General features: G+C 38.1%; 1 protein-coding gene across 2 annotated transcripts in view; it reads right to left on the minus strand.

The window, feature by feature from the left end:
- Positions 1 to 4,599: 4,599 nt before the first annotated feature.
- LOC149144901 (beta-phenylalanine coenzyme A ligase-like) overlaps positions 4,600 to 16,479 on the minus strand; it is a 143,889-nt gene continuing 132,009 nt past the window's right edge. The window contains exons 3-6 of one of the 2 annotated variants that reach the window (XM_089447294.1): positions 5,807 to 5,952; positions 5,641 to 5,708; positions 5,346 to 5,448; positions 4,600 to 5,257 (exon numbers count right to left, since the gene is read on the minus strand). In XM_089447294.1, coding sequence (XP_089303420.1) covers positions 5,138 to 5,257; positions 5,346 to 5,448; positions 5,641 to 5,708; positions 5,807 to 5,952 — 437 coding nt within the window. In that variant the 3' untranslated portion in view covers positions 4,600 to 5,137. Of the gene's footprint in view, positions 5,258 to 5,345; positions 5,465 to 5,640; positions 5,709 to 5,806; positions 5,953 to 16,479 lie in introns of both variants that reach the window. The other variant, XR_016264186.1, reaches the window with a different exon arrangement.

Genomic DNA, 16,479 nt, shown 5'->3' on the forward strand with positions numbered 1-16,479 from the left:
AGAAGGCCAGAAATAACCAACGCAGAGGATTTTCTTAGAAATGACATGTCTAGACATATGACCACCACAAGCACTAGAATGGCAATCATTTAATACCCACTCAGCCTCTTCAAGGGTGAGACACTTGCGAAGAACAAAGTCCACACTAAACCAATACAATGTATCATTAAGGATCCGATAGGGTTGGGACTGATGCCGAATGTGGCGTTGGTCAAATCGGGACAACTCAGATCGGAAAGTTTGGGTTTGAAGATAAAAAAATAATATCTCCATACTATGGTTCAAGAGTTTTGATCAGAAAGAGAGTTTCATCAAGTATCTGCTCAGTAAAATCAGTTGAAGTGCTTGTAGACGGAAGATCACAAATCAACTCAACAAAGATGAGTGATTTCTTTGATTTGGCAATAGCGAATTCCAAATCAAACTCTTGTAGGATTATAATCCATTTGGAGTATTTTTCCCCCAGTAACTGACGAGTCAGTATATATGTCATGGGGTTGCAATCAGAAATCACCGTGGTTTTCCATAAGAGGATATAGTGTCGAAATCTTTGGACGACATGAACTACCGCCAAGGCAAGTTTCTCAACATGGGCATATCGAGACTCAGTATCAAGAATATTTCAGCTCAAATAATAAACCACATGCTCGTTGCCATCATCGTTGTCCTAAACTAACACCATAGAAATAGTGGTATTAGTTGCAGCCAAGTATAAGAAGTAATCGCAGCGATAATTGCGGGGATGCAATAAAGGAGTACTGATAAGCGTGTGCTTTAAAGCATCGAATGATTTCTGGGAAGCTTCATCCCAAATAAAAGGGATCCCTTTCTGAAGTAATCGAGTAAAACCCTTGGCAAGTTCGACATAATTAGGGACAAATCGACAGAGAAAATTAGCACTCATTGCATTGGGTGATGCTCACAGGGGTGAAGAAGTGGGATTGAAATTGGTGAAATAAATCACATAGCATCAATCATCACTTCCAGGGCTTGCACCTGATAACCAGGGCTTCCCGAGAGGTCACCCATCCCAAATTGTCTCTGGCTGAAGCGTGCTTAACTGTGGAGTTTTCCCCACAATCAAGCCCACTAAGCTGGCTACCCCATTTACAAAACCTTAGCAAGTATTGTGCTTCATGAACCATTCAAATAGAGACCCCTTCACTCTTTTTGAGTTTGAGTGACTAATTTCTCATGATTTGAATAGTTCACTTAGCACTCATTGCATTAGGTGATGCTCACAGGGGTGAAGAGGTGGGATTGAAACTGGTGAAATAAATCACATAGCGTCAATCATCAGTTCTAGGGCTTGCACCGGGTAACCAGGACTTCCCGAGAGGTCACCCATCCTAGATCGCCTATGGCTCAAGCGCGCTTAACTGTGGAGTTTTCCCCACAATCAAGCCCACGTAGCTTCTTACCCCATCTGCAAAACCTTAGCAAGTATTGTGCCTCATGAACCATTCAAGTAGAGATCCCTTCACTCTTTTTGAATTTAAGTATCGGGGGTTTACGCAGTGCATTATATTAGATATCATTTTTGGGATTCAACTACGTTAAGTAAGTCATTCACATATGACCATTTCCATGAGAGGTAGTCGTAAGTGACTAATTTCTCATGATTTGAATAATTCACTTAGCACTCATTGCATCGGGTGATGCTCACAGGGGTGAAGAAGTGGGATTGAAACTGGTGAAATAAATCACATATATCATCACTTCCGAGGCTTGCACCTGGTAACCAGGACTTCCCGAGAGGTCACCCATCCCAAATCGCCTCTGGCTCAAGCGCGCATAACTGTGGAGTTTTCCCCACAATCAAGCCCACTTAGCTTATTACCCCATTTGCAAAACCTTAGCAAGTATTGTGCCTCATGAACCATTCAAGTAGAGATCCCTTCACTCTTTTTGAATTTAAGTATAGGGGGTTTACGCAGTGCATTATATTAGATATCATTTTTGGGATTCAACTGCATTAAGTAAGTCATTCACGTATGACCATTTCCATGAGAGGTAGTCGTAAGTGACTAATTTCTCATGATTTGAATAGTTCACTTAGCACTCATTGCATCGGGTGATGCTCACAAGGGTGAAGAAGTGGGATTGAAACTGGTGAAATAAATCACACAGCGTCAATCATCACTTCCGGGGCTTGCACCGGGTAACTAAGACTTCCCAGGAGGTCACCCATCCCAGATCGCCTCTGGCTCAAGCGCGCTTAACTGTGGAGTTTTCCCCACAATCAAGCCCACTTAGCTTGCTACCCCATTTGCAAAACCTTAGCAAGTATTGTGCCTCATGAACCATTCAAGTAAAGATTCCTTCACTCTTTTTGAATTTAAGTATAGGGGGTTTACGCGTTGCATTATATTAGATATCATTTTTGGGATTCAACTGCATTAAGTCATTCACGTATCACCATTCCCATGAGAGGTAGTCGTAAGTGACTAATTTCTTGTGATTTGAATAGTTCACTTAGCACTCATTGCATCGGGTGATGCTCACAGAGGTGAAGAAGTGGGATTGAAACTGGTGAAATAAATCACAGTGTCAATCATCACTTCCGGGGCTTGCACCCGGGTAACCAAGACTTCCCGGGAGGTCACCCATTCCAAATCACCTCTAGCTCAAGCGCGCTTAACTGTGGAGTTTTCCCCACAATCAAACCCACTTAGCTTGCTATCCCATTTGCAAAACCTCAGCAAGTATTGTGCCTCATGAACCATTCAAGTAGAAATCCTTTCACTCTTTTTGAATTTAATATAAAAAAAAATAAAAAACATTAAAAAACTTTATAAGATTTTTGGTTTTAATAAAAATCGAAATCTTTTCCCCGAAAACCAAAAACAATATAACCCTTCCTTCCCAAGATATATAACCCTTCCTTCCCAAGATATAATAATCAAAGAAGTTTCCTCTTTACAAAATAATAGTTGGGATATAATAATCAAAGCGGTTTCCTGTCTACAAAATAATAATGTGCTGTCTTAAAAAAGACTGCGAACGAAACAATATTCATTTATAAAAATATCAATAGAAATTTCATTATTATTGGAGTTCAAGATACCATATTATAACTTTCAAAACAATTTTTCATGGCACCTTTGGAGGTACCACTATTACCGTCTTCGGTGCCCTTTATGATATCCCAAATTATCAGATCGTCTTCAAGCAATGGTTCTGCCATAAGCAGCGCTCCAATGCCTTACAATGAAGGATCGTGGCTGAAAGGCCCAGCTAGGCGAGCAATCAATTAAAAACACTTGTGTAAAAACTAGGCAAGGGAAAATCTTTGACACCATGTAAGGGTTCGAATACAGTTGCCCTTTCTTTTATTGTTGATTAGGGATGCATGGTTGACGACTGTTCTGGTGCTCATCTTGAATGCAAGTTTTGTACAGAGACTCAACTCAATAACTCCATCGCCTTAGCGCTATGTATAAATGCAATTCTTGACTTACTGTATGACTACAATACACTCGTCACCTCAGCATTGTATGCCTTGAGCGTTTTTTTTCAGTGGACCTTGAGCGTTGTATGATTGCAATTATTAAAATTGTGTATACTGAAACTTCTATCATAGCACAAGCCTAATTGCTATTCTACACACTAAACAATCCGAGTGAACCTTTGAGCTCCTCGAATAATTTATGTTGTTTTTAAATGATGTGTCCAATTTTCAATATATTTTTGTGGACAGGGCTCGGTTGCCGAATGAAAAAATCCATGCCAAATCCAGCGAATTAGTTTATCAATTGGTGATTCATGTGTCTTCGTGATTTTTGTTGGGCATATCCAAATCTTTTTAAATCTGTAGATGTGGTATATAGTCTAATAAGGCAGTGATGTTGTAAAACCTTAGGCAATGTAATATGATGTTCGATTGATTCTATCAAATTATTTAAAATTAAATTAAAATTAAAATTAAATGTTTAGGTTATACATCTTAAAATTAAATGTTTAGGTTATACATCTTAAAATTAAATGTTTAAATGTTTAGGTTATAGATCAGTGGAGACAAGTTTGAGTTAGTCATTTGATGGGTTTTATTGAATGTTGATGGGTTTTATTGGGTTTGTTCGTGGTATTTGGCATGGTACTTGTCCGTGTTATGATAAACTAACTTGAGAAAAAAATTTATAAGATGCAAGAGTACCAGCTTCCAGACTTGATCCTTCCACACTTGATCGCTCTAGACGCTTAATAAATCTAAATGTAAAATAAATCTAAACCGATTGTTAAAATTTTGGTTTCTAGAAAAATTTTGGTTTCTAGTAGCTTTACGCATTTATTGCCGCATCTAGCAGGATTTTTTAGCGAAATTTTCTGGCATAAAATGGACCAAATATGAATGGAATTTGCCGGCATAAAAATGGCATTAAATGGACCAATTGCTGAACATGAGATAACCTTTACTTGTGATTTGGATGAATGGATGTGAGAGGATCACCACCCATAGTTGTTCACTGGGATTGGTCGGTTGAAACAAAGGGAAACAAAGGGAAAATATTCTCATGATATATCTCCTAATATATTAATGATCTGAAATGAATTTGCATATTTACACCAGTGACTAGAGCTGGAAGTGCTTGGCGTCAATAACTTAATACCGCTAGTTTAAACATATATATTCATAGGCGTTGCCAAAATAAGTTATATGCCAGACTTTTATCTGAAGCAAAAGATGGCAAAAGAGGAAGATTAAGCTTGATGTGTGTATCGTAGCCCTACATTAGCATGAAACAGACTTACAGAAAAAATAGTTTTGTTCAACCCATTAACTCCGTGGTGCCATGTTTGAATATTAGTTCCACATCGAAGCATCTTTGCTGTCTAACCGACAATGCACACGACTTCTGAAGAAATACCCTGCTATCCTTCATCGTTTTTTATAAAATTTAAGTATTACAAAACCTATTAAATGGTTTGTTGATCATAAAACTGCATCTCTTAAGCGTCGTCAAAGGTTGAATTGTTTCCAGTATAAAGGTAGGGATATCCTTCTCAATGTTATCCTTTCTCAAGATTTTTCCAGCTGAAGTTTGGGAGTTGAACCTCCAAATATGTGCAGCCAGCATTTATATGTCAGTCGATTCTTAATAGGACCTTTTATATTTTCTCCCAACAAAAGAGGGGGTCACAACCTTGAGGTGGGAACATTCTTCTCAATCAGATCCTTTCTTAAAATTTTGCCAGATGCATTTTTGGGTATTGAATTTGTAAATGCCACTCGGCGTATCTTCTTGTAGTGTATAACCTGCATTCAGATGCCAGCAATAAGACCTTGATGACTCCCCAACAAAAGATCTAACGTATTTACTTGAATGTCAAGTGCTTCAGATCACCTGTTCTGCAACAAAGTTTATTACATCCCTTTCACTAAGGTTGCTACCAGGACTCCTTACAACAAATGCCATCGGTATTTGCCCCGCTTCTTGATCAGGATACCTGCCATGCCAAGCCACTAAAATAATAGATTCATCTAAAGAACGTTGGCTGGAAATAAAGAAAAAGTTGGGATGAAAAAATCAGAATAGGTTAAAGAGGTACTACAAGAAACATGCTTGTTGTGAGTGTGTTAATTTTCTGAGAAAACATCTATTAATTGCACGAGTAAGTGTATTAGTCAATGTCACTTACGGTATGACAGCAGCTTCTGAAATTTCAGGATGAGACAACAGCAACTCCTCTAACTCTGCCGGAGCAACCTGCGAGAGAATGGTGGTGTGTGAATAAGCTAGAGAAACTAATCTAAGACTCTAAGCATGTATTAAATTCGTTCTGTGTTAGCATAAAAGTAAAGTACCTGGTATGCTTTATACTTAATCAAATCCTTTAATCTGTCCACAACAAAAAGGAAGCCTTCCTCGTCAAAGTAACAGAGATCCCCAGTTCTTAGCCATCCTTCTGAATCTAAAGTTGACGCAGTTGCATGTTCATTACCAAAATATCCTGTGTTCAGTAAAGGCCATCATCATTAATAGCTTTATACCTTGAATTGCTTACTTTTTCCAACTTTTAAGAATACAGCATGCATTCTCTTTTTCCAATACTTTCTCCAAAATTATTTAACAAAGATCCATCAGTTTTGCAGACAATATATAGGTAACAAAAATGGAATGAATACATGGATATATAGTAAGGGTAAATTAGCAGCAAATCTCAGCCCGGATGGGATACGATATGCAAGTAGATAAGAACTTGAATCAAGACCAATCAAACTACAATGGATCCATTAAGCCTTTCAGCACATGAAAAGCATGCATCTAAGTATATCATGTTCTCGTTCCAAACAGTGCAGGCCTAATTTGTTGGGAAAAGAATGCTGCTCCAGAGTGTGACATGGAATTAAATATGAAAAAATGAATTTATAAGCTAAAATAAGTAATTGAACATTTCTGAAATAGCTTTGTGGGTAAGTAACCCTATAAAGAGGCTAGAAATCCACCAATAAAGCTTGTAGCAGAAAGGGGTGTTGGAAATGTAACTGTTTCGGTCTTCATAATTGTTATTGTACTCATTTCAATATGTATCTTATGTAAACAAACAAAAGAAGAAAGAAAAGGTTATTATTTTAAAGCATGGGTTTCATGCTTCTTATTGATGGTATTCTAGGTAAAAGCATGTTCTTCGTGCTTCTAGGGTTTGTTAGGTCATACGATTTATTGTCATGAATCAAGGGAGTCAACACCATGTTTATAAGACCCATCTGGGCAAGATATATCTTTTAAAATAATTTTTTTTTGAGTCTAGAAAGTCTTGGAAGCGTACTCGTACAAGTCGGCCCTGGCAGAGACATGTCATCCTAGAGAGGGGCTATTCGACCTCTTGGAAAGGCTATATATACAGACATCTTCGACCTCATTTGATTCTTGACACATCACATCAACAAGTTCAATCTGCAATAGAAAGAAGAGCGAAGGACAAGGAATTAAGGAGAAAGCCCTAGCGAAGGAAAGAAATGTTTTTGGGCATTCTCTCTCACACGTGTGAGTTTCTAGAGCAGCTACTGGGGCCGAAATTTCTGAAGTAACTGCAGCTCCAAAATTTTGTTGCAGGGGGGCCGAAATTTTGAGTTTGGTGCATTTCTGGAAGGGTTTGTCTATGGTAGACTTTGTTTGACTTTGACCTAATTAGGTCTCTTTGAAGGGCTGACTTGGTGCTGGGAGGACTTGGTCTAGGGTTTTGGGTCTTGTTTGTCTCATTTGAAGCATATTCTATAAGAGCAGATTTTCCAGGTTTTCCCTTTGGAGGGGTTTTGCCCTAGCTTGGAGCCTAATTTCTATGTCCATTGTCTTTACTGTAATATTCTTAATATTTGTTTGATAAAAAATCTAATAAGGAAAAACACAAGAAGATAAGTAAAGTTCACAAGCAAATATTAAGGTTAGGGAAAATCTGATTTAATAGCTACCATATTGTATTTTCTAACATAATATCAGAGCTAAGGTGAACTAGAGAAGGCAGCTGAAAAGGATCATCTTGTGGACACAAAGAGGTTTTGTTTGTCACAAAGAATTAGGGTTTTGAAAACTTCAAGAAAGGCCAAAATTGCAGGTCTGAATTGCAAAAGATCAAAGTACATATCCAAGTTGCAGGAAAATCTAATACTTTGTTTTGACCTAGTTATCTTCAAAGATATTGACTCGCTCAAAGGAGGAACTTTTTAAAGAACTATCTTGTACCAGAACTAGGGTTTTTCCAGCAGTAGCAGAAGGTCGAAGGTATATATCGAAGTTGCAGAGTCGAAGTTGGGGGACGAAGGTGTAGCTGGTAGCTAGCTATGCGGGATTATATCTTACTGATCTAACCTACCTCGAAGGTCATCCTTAAAGGAAGCATCAAGGAATCGTGGTATCATTCATCACTCGAAAACATCCTTAAAGTCTCTTTGAAGATCTTGAAAGCATCAAGATAGTTGGGGACATCATCAAAGAACAGAAGTCTCTTGGTTGACAAGTAAGTATCATATTGTTACTCTATGTCTGAATCTAAAGGTCATATGGGTTTTTCTGCAAGGAAAGAAATAAGCTTGTTGGCTCCATAAATTTCCTAGCATGGAAGAAAAGGATTGATCTGGCACTTATAGAACATGAAGTAATGGAATATGTCATCGGTGAAGTTGTTGAACCTAGCAAAGACAAGACTCAAGAGCTAGCAAAATACAAGAATGGAGAAGTGAGGGCACAAAGGGTCATTGTTGAATCCATTAAAGGATAACCTTGTTCCATTTGTTGTCAATTTGAAGACTTCTAAGGCTATGTATGATAAGCTAGTAAATTTGTACTCTATAAGCACATCAGGACAAAAGATTTCTTTGAGAAACCAATTATATAGAATAAAGAAATGAAAGGATGAAGACATGGCCTCCTACCTAGTAAAGATTACATAGATAAGAGATCAATTGGATGAACTTGGGGAGACAATTTCTGACTCTGAAATGATCGTCTGTGTGTTGAATGCCTTGCCACCAAAATGGAGCAGTTTTGCAACTAGCATCTACTCTAAGAAAGACTCTAATCCTTTTCATGAGTTGAGGGTTTAGTGCATCTTAAAAGAGACTAGGATCAAGGCAAGAGATGACATTGAATCAAATGAACAATCTCAAGCTTTTATTGCAATAACCAAGAAGTTGAAGAAAGGAAAGTTTGGAAAGTCCAAGAAGAAGCTAGATATGTCCAAGGTTCAATGCTTTGGGTGCAATGAATTTGGACACTTTAGGAGGGATTGTCCAAACAAGCAGAATAACAAAAGAAAGGAATGAAGTGAAGCTCACACAACTGAGGAGATAGGAGAACCTAAGAAGAAACATAAGAAAGAAGATTGTCAAAGATATTTACTACTGAAGAAGGCATCCTCTCTGTCATGTTCTTTATAAAGTTTGTCTTTCATTTAGAATAGCATGCACTAATGATTCAGTCTTGTTGTAAGAGTATGGCATCATAGATAATAGCAAGTGATAGTAGTAGATTTAGAGTCTACTTGATTGAGTTGCTTTGTAGGAATCATCTAGTCCTTTAAAACTGAAAAGATTGAACTATTTTGCATATTTTTGTTCATCCAGACATTCTTTAACTTTATGTTAGAGGTAGTAATTTTGCTAAGGTGGATCATCATGATCTTATAAGAACCATCATTTTGAAAGGTTCTTGGAAGAAGCATTATGACAAGGTCAATATATATTCCATATAGTATGGAAACAATACTCTTTAAGGATGAAGGAATGTAGTTGGTCAAGTTGCAAAGTAAATAGCTAGATGATTGTATGAAATATTAGGAATGCATATTTAAAGTAATTCTTGCGTAGGATTCATATGTGTTGAATCCTATAAAATAAGTTGGTCATGAATCATGCATGGTGAATATTCCATTTGATTGTATGATGCCTAAAAGATGAATTTGAGATACTCTAGAATGAATAAAAGGATTAAGACTTTCTCTCTAGAATATATAGAATGGTAATCAACATCTAGTATAATCTTTGGAAGAATATTGTAACTTGGTAATCAAGTTCGATCCTTGGGCACTCTAATGCGTGAAGGAAGAATTTTGTGAAGATGAACCATGATGATGTTGATATTTTGATGAGAAGGTCATCATAATGAGGTAAACCTAATATTAATATTTCTTGTTGGTTATTTGGTTAACATATTGTTTTGCTACTTGGAAGGATATTGCAGGAATACATGATGGCAGTTGAGGCGAGTTCAATTGTTTGGATTGAATGTTGAGGTTAGCTCAACATATGAGTTTTGGCAATTATGAAGTCAAGTTGTCTTCATCTTGGGATTAAAAGGTAGCAGTGCGAGAAGATAACCTGAAGTACAAGTTCGTACAAAGAAGATCACTTTCATGAGGAAGCTATGATTAGCATGAAGATCGGTAAGGCTCAATATAGTGCCTTCAGTGACAAGATGAAAGTGATGTGCAAGATTGATTCTATCACAAAGTGAAAAGGAGAAGATGGCTCTATGATACCCAGGAAAGAAGAAAGCTTAGGAAAGAGGGAGCCATGTAGGTATCTCTAGAAAGAAATAGTAGCTGATATTCTTATGAAAACAAGCTAGAGAGATTGTGGCTATGCCTTCTCATATTGGAAAGAAGTCAAGGATCTCCTCTATATTTAAGAGGGAGTAAAGGAGTCTCCTTAAATAGGAGCAAGGATCTATTCCCTAATCAAGAGGGAATGGGGATATCCTCTCTGGTTGAGAGGGAGTGATGATGGACATCAAATATGCATTCTCTTCTTCGTGTGTCTTGCACTTGACTAGGACTAACAGTCGTAAGTCTAAGTGCAGGCCATGGAGAGAGGATGGTGGAGGATTGAATAAGCATTTGTGGTTTCCTTGAGGATAGACAATCCAAGAAAGGAAAGGTACTAACACTCTTTGAGGATAAGGCAAGTATCCAAGATAAGAGTGGTCGAAGAGGACCGATATTCTTTGAGGATTGGGAATCCAAGATAAGAATAGTCCTAAAATGACATACCTAGTGAACATTCAGATGGGGTATGTTCCTTAGAGGTATTGTCGTATCACACGTAAAGCCTCCCAGCGTAATGCTCTCGAATGAAGTTGAGCTTGTCAAGTTAGGCCTCAATGACAGTGCTAGTTAAAATGATGATGCTTATAGTTGGCTTCTAAATCCGACTCTTCTTAAGAGAACTCTTTAGTCTAAGAATGATGTTTTACTGGTTGTAAAATTATGAATACCTCCCTAGTTAAGAGGGAGTGTTGGAAATGTAACTAGTTTTGGCCTTCATAATTATTATTGTACTCATTTCAATATGTATCTTATGTAAAGAAACAAAATAAGAAAGAAAAAGTTATTATTTTAAAGCTTGGGTTTCATGCTTCTTAGTGATGGTCTTCTAGGTAAAAGCATGTCCTTTATGCTTCTAAGGTTTGTTAAGTCATAGGATTTATTGTCATGAGTCAAGGGAATCAACATCATTTTTATAAGACCCATATGGGCAAGATATACCTCGTAAAAGATTTTTTTTTTAGACTAGAAAGTCCTAGAAGCCTCCTAGTACAAGTCGGCCTAGAGAGGGGCTATTCGACCTCTTGGAAAGGCTATATATAGAGACATCTTTGACCTCATTTGACACATCACATCAACAAGTTTGATTTGCAATAGAAAGAAGAAGAAAGAAGAGCGAAGGACAAGGAATCAAGAAGAAAACCCTAGCGAAGGAAAGAAGAAGAATTTTCTGGGCATTATCTCTCACACGTGCGATTTTTTGGAGCAGCTGTAGGGACCGAAGTTTCTGAAGTATCTGCAAGTCTGAAATTTTGTTGTAGGGGGGGGGGGCTGAAATTTTGAGTTTGGTGTAGTTCTGGAAGGGTTTCTCTCTGGTATACTTTGTTTGACTTTGACCTAATTGGAAAGTCTCTTTGGAGGGCTAACTTGGTGCTGGGAGGAGGACTTGGTCTAGGGTTTTGGGTTTTGTTTGTCTCATTTGAAGCAGATTCTATAAAAAGAAGAGATTTTACGAGTTCTCCCCTTGGAGGGGCTTTCTTTGGCTTGGAGCCTAATTTCTGTGTCCACTGTCTTTACTGTATTGTTCTTAATATTTGTTTTATGAAAATATCTAATAAAGAAAAACGCAAGAAGATAAGTAAAGTTCATAACCAAATATTAAGGTTAATGAAAATCTAATTTAATAGCTTCTATATTGTATTTTCCAACAAGGGTTAAGTGCTTGAGAGTAAAAAAATAGAGTAAAACTTTTTTCTGCAAAACCCTAACAGTGTTGCCCTTCAGTTGTTCTTGATGGCTTTTGGCTTCGGGGGGCTAGACACTCCTCTGCCTCTTGCTGCTGATATTGCTGCCTTCACTTCCCTGGTCACCAATGGCCCAAGATTTCAAAGATTGAAGCCAACCGATTTGTAAAAAAGTTAGATGATGTCCCAAAAATTGCAGTCCATGCCAATCAGTCACAAACAATGGCCCTTAGGCTAGCTGAGAGGGGTCTTATTGGGCAGTTTATGGGATTATGGCCATTGTCGCACTCTCTGAATCAATGGGTGGATAAAAATTGGAGGCCCAAGACAGAGGGACAACTCTCAGTATTGTTCTGCAGAAGGAACTTTTTACCTTCTTCTTTGAAAAAAAAGAGGATCGTTATCTGATCTTCTGCAACGGGCCTTACTTCATGGGAGCTCAAGGTTTATAATTAAATTGTTGGAGTCCAAATTTTAACCCCAAAAATGATGTCCCATTAGTTGTACCAATTTGGGTTAAGCTACCATATCTTCCTCTTCATTGTTGGAATGAGGAAACCTTCAAGAATATTGGTAATGCTTTGGGTCAATATATTGATTGGGCTGAGCCACGAGAATCACTACGATCTTGTGCTTGAATTTGTGTTGAAATGGATCTAGATAAGGGGCTACCAATAGTAATCAATTTGCAACTAGATTCATTATCAAGAAATAGATTAATACCAGCTACCATTCAAATGTAAGATCTACCATAAATATAGGCATTTTGCCCATAGATGTCCAAAGATGGAAGAGACCCAAAAAATAATGAAGAGGGTGATCAATGGCAACAACTAAAACAAAGAAAGGGAGCTCTGAAGTGGAGTGCAGCTGCAAAACCTTGGGAAGGCAATGGATTGGGATCTAAAACCCCTTCTTCTCCGAAAACATTAGCCACTACAAGTGAAGGATCTTGCTCAACTAAGCTCAAGGGCCTAAGAGGGAATAAATTTCAATCCTTGAACACAATAGATGAAGATGGGGAAATTCCAAATTTGACCCATCAATGGATTCCTCTAGCAGACTCTTAGTGTGTGAGCTCCGAGGGCCAAAATGTTGAGATGCCACCCCTAGAGGATATCATTGTTCAGGAAAGGATTTGATATGGAGGAAGAAGACAAAATGGAGGAGGAAGTCTTTCACTCCCCCAAAAATACAAGAATCCCACAAGGATCTTCTGTCTGTAGATCGACAAATGAAAAATCAGAAGGTGAAAGGGAAAAAATAGAAAAACACATAGGAAAGTGGAACGGTGAACAAATCGGGACATGAGAAGTGCAAACGCAAAGAAAGATAAAGAGTGGGCTTCCCAAAGGTCATTAGAAGCAACTTTCCCAGAGATTCTCAAGCAAATTAGAAAAGGAAGCAGTCCTGCCCCTATACAAGGGAGCTATAAACCCATAAGTAAATGATGAAAGTCCTCTCTTGGAATTGCAAAGGATTAGGATAAAAAAAAAAGAATGGATGAAGTTAAGAGCCTGGTTAAAAAGAAGAACCTTTGGTCCTCCTCCAAAGACTGGATTGGGGGAACAAGATGCTCTCTGAAAATGATCAAATTTATGGAAAGGATGTGAACTTTAGACAATAAATTCTTGTGGAACCTCAAGAGGTTTGTGCACTGTGTGGTCTTCTCTTCACTTTCGTTTTCTCTCTTGTCAATCCACTGTTCTCTAGCTCGCAGTTCTACTTTTGAATTTACATTCTCAAAAGATATGTTCTTTCTTCAATATTTCCACGCCAATCCATTATCAAGAAAAATAGTATGTTGGTCTTCCCTGCAAATGCTAGAGGATTCAAATTGGAGCCAAGAGTGTATTTTGGGAGGCCACTTTAACACTTATTAATTTTAGGTATGTTCTATGCTTAGAGCAATTTATTTCAATTTTCATAGTTAGCTCAATATCTTTTCTAGATTAGCAATCACATTAGCATTAAAGTAAACCGCAGATAGAACATAATCATAAATCGCAGAAGACAAGCCAAGACAAGAGGACACAAGATGTGGCACTAGCCAAGGACAAACCCCAATGTGGGGGAACCCTTGATCAATTCTTCTTCTATGTTCTTCAATAGTTCAGCAGAGAGAGAGAGAGAGATAGTACATTTACAATAGAAGTCAACACTTTGACTTTCTATATCTACATGAGATCAGTTGAAGATATGCTGCTTCAACTGATTCTCCAAGGTGACTCCTTCACCTATCATTGTGCTGCATCTCGTCCACTCGCTGCACCTCACCGTGCTGCACCATGTTGCACTCATCATCACAGTGCTGGACCTAATGACCATGTTATGCACTTCATGTTGCTGCTCCTGTCACTATGCTGCTCTCATCACAGATCGACACCCAATGTTGTACTCATCACTTATCTGCACTCAATGTTGCACCATCACTGAGCTGCTCTCATCACAGATCTGCACCCAATGTTGTACTCGTCACTTATCTGCACTCAATGCTGCACCATCACTGATCTGTACTCAATGATTGCTATGCTGCACTTCACTGCTGTCTCTAATACCATGCTGCATCCAACTGCTGCATCTAACCAAGCTATTTAACATGCTGACCACAGAAGCAGTCACATTAACCTTCAGTCCTTATCCTTGTGCAACCTGTTGACCACTACATGTCAACTACTCATAGCAGTACACCCCCTTTTTTCGCAAAAGGGATAGCACTTGATCGACGTGTCTGTGCCATTCGACTATCATCATCAGCCCAATCGTGTTATGTTGTAAACCCAGTCTGCATGTGTAAATTGTAAATAATCTTAGCAGATCTGAGTCATGTATGTAAATTGCCTAGGCAAACCTAATTTTCTAGTGATAATCTACGTTCCGGAAGGTTTTTTGTCTCACCAATCCATGATCGACAGAGTTTTCCTTCAGCTTAACCCCAAAGCCAGAATGGATTTTGTCATTAGAATCTTAGGGGAATCCTAGTGTGCTTCGAGTCTATGTAAAAGTAATTTGGAAATAATCCTAATTATTTGGTTAAGTTATTACGAATTGCTTGATCTGCTAGATTATATTTGTGTCGCAAAACTAGGTAGTCTATGAGGATCTATGTCAAATGGGTTTTCTCCCTTGAGATGTAAAATTGTAAAGGTCATGATGTAAAGTGTCTTGAGGGTTAAAAAATAATTAATCCCCTCATAAGTCCTAGGTCCTAGGTGTTTTTTTTCCAAAGGCTAAGTTCGAGGGTCCAGTAAAAATAATAAAAAATACTAAAAAATAAAAAATAAAATAAAATAAAATTTAAAAATAAATTAAAAATAAATAAAAATTTGAAAGTTTTGAGGAAATAAATGCAAGATTTTAATTTTTTAATATATTAAAATGCATTTAAAATTTCGACGGATGAGATTAAAAGAGATTTTGATCCTCATCGACGGTCGAAATCATTTTGACATGGATCACTCGAACTAGCCGTTGGGGAATTTTTCCTTTAAATAGGGTGTCAGGGGTCATTTCAGATCATTCAATCTTAGAGTCGTGTGCTAAAGAAAGCTCTCTTGTAGTCATTTTTTGTGTAAGAAAGAAAGACTTTGGGGTTGAAATCTTGTTGGTGTTACTCTTTTGGAACTGCTGTAAAATGTTTTATTTTTCTACATAAATTTATTTTCAGCCATTGATGATAGCTTGATGAAGAGTGATTTTAAACACACTTGTTTAGTCGCTAGGGTTTGAATGGTAGTTAAATTTCTGAATATGATGGCAGGTATCTCCATTACATTTGGATTTTAGTATCATTTTCTCCTTCTTCATTAATGGTTGATTTAAGCTGTGCAAGAAATCTTTTTTTTGAGATTACCGGGCATTCGGGGAAGTTCTCGGCTGAACCAGCCAACTCCCGGATTGCATTTTCTGAAAAACCCAGCCAGTTTTGATCCCGGGCTTATCATTTGAAATTTTATGGTGAATGCACGAAGGGTTTTCTGAAGCACCTCACATTAAGTTTAAAATTCTGAAAATATTTCTGTGGCATAACGATAAATCTGGCTCTTTAGAGCCTTTAAACTGTGAATATTGTAATTATTTAGCTAGTTTTAGGGTTTTTAGTTTTAATCCTTGCATATATTATTTCTAGGTGTTCGGATTTTGTTATTACAGGTTGCAGGTCGGAAGAAAGCATTTCGTCTGAAGCCAGATCTAGGCCCCGGAGGGTAAGATCTGGCCTCAAAACCAGTTTTTTTCGGGTGTACAGTTTTGCTGCCCAGGGCGAGGGTTTCATTTTTGTAGGAAAATTTTTCGAATTTTTTTTAAAGATTGCTGCCAAGCCCTCTTCTCAGCAATCTGTCAGCTCCACGCAGCTCATATCGCTTACCACACCGGCGCCCAGCTATCCTTCTCCCTACGCAGTTGCTTCCGCATTTCTACTAGCCCTCTCACACAGATGTCAGTGCCATATGGTTATCCACATCCCCTCTTCCTGTGCGTACCACTCTTGTACGTTTCCTGCTCATCCACGTAGCCTCCATCTCCTATTCTGCTGCCATATGAGCCCCTTTCTGCAAAACTTAGATGCCAGCCACCTTCGTATTCTCCTTCCACGCAACCAACTTGCAAAGCAAAAAATCAAAACGCAGCACCATACTTCTGCCACAAAACGTTGCCACAGCTCCCTGCGTGCATTTCTCTTTCACGTACTGCCTCCTCACGCCATCCACGTTGCGTCAAATCCCTAAGTTTTCTCCAAAATTCGTTGCCAGGT

This window comes from Pinus tabuliformis, chromosome X, assembly GCF_031772625.1.
Source record: "Pinus tabuliformis cultivar Carrire ecotype Pingquan chromosome X, CPIR1, whole genome shotgun sequence".
Taxonomy (NCBI): domain Eukaryota; kingdom Viridiplantae; phylum Streptophyta; class Pinopsida; order Pinales; family Pinaceae; genus Pinus; species Pinus tabuliformis.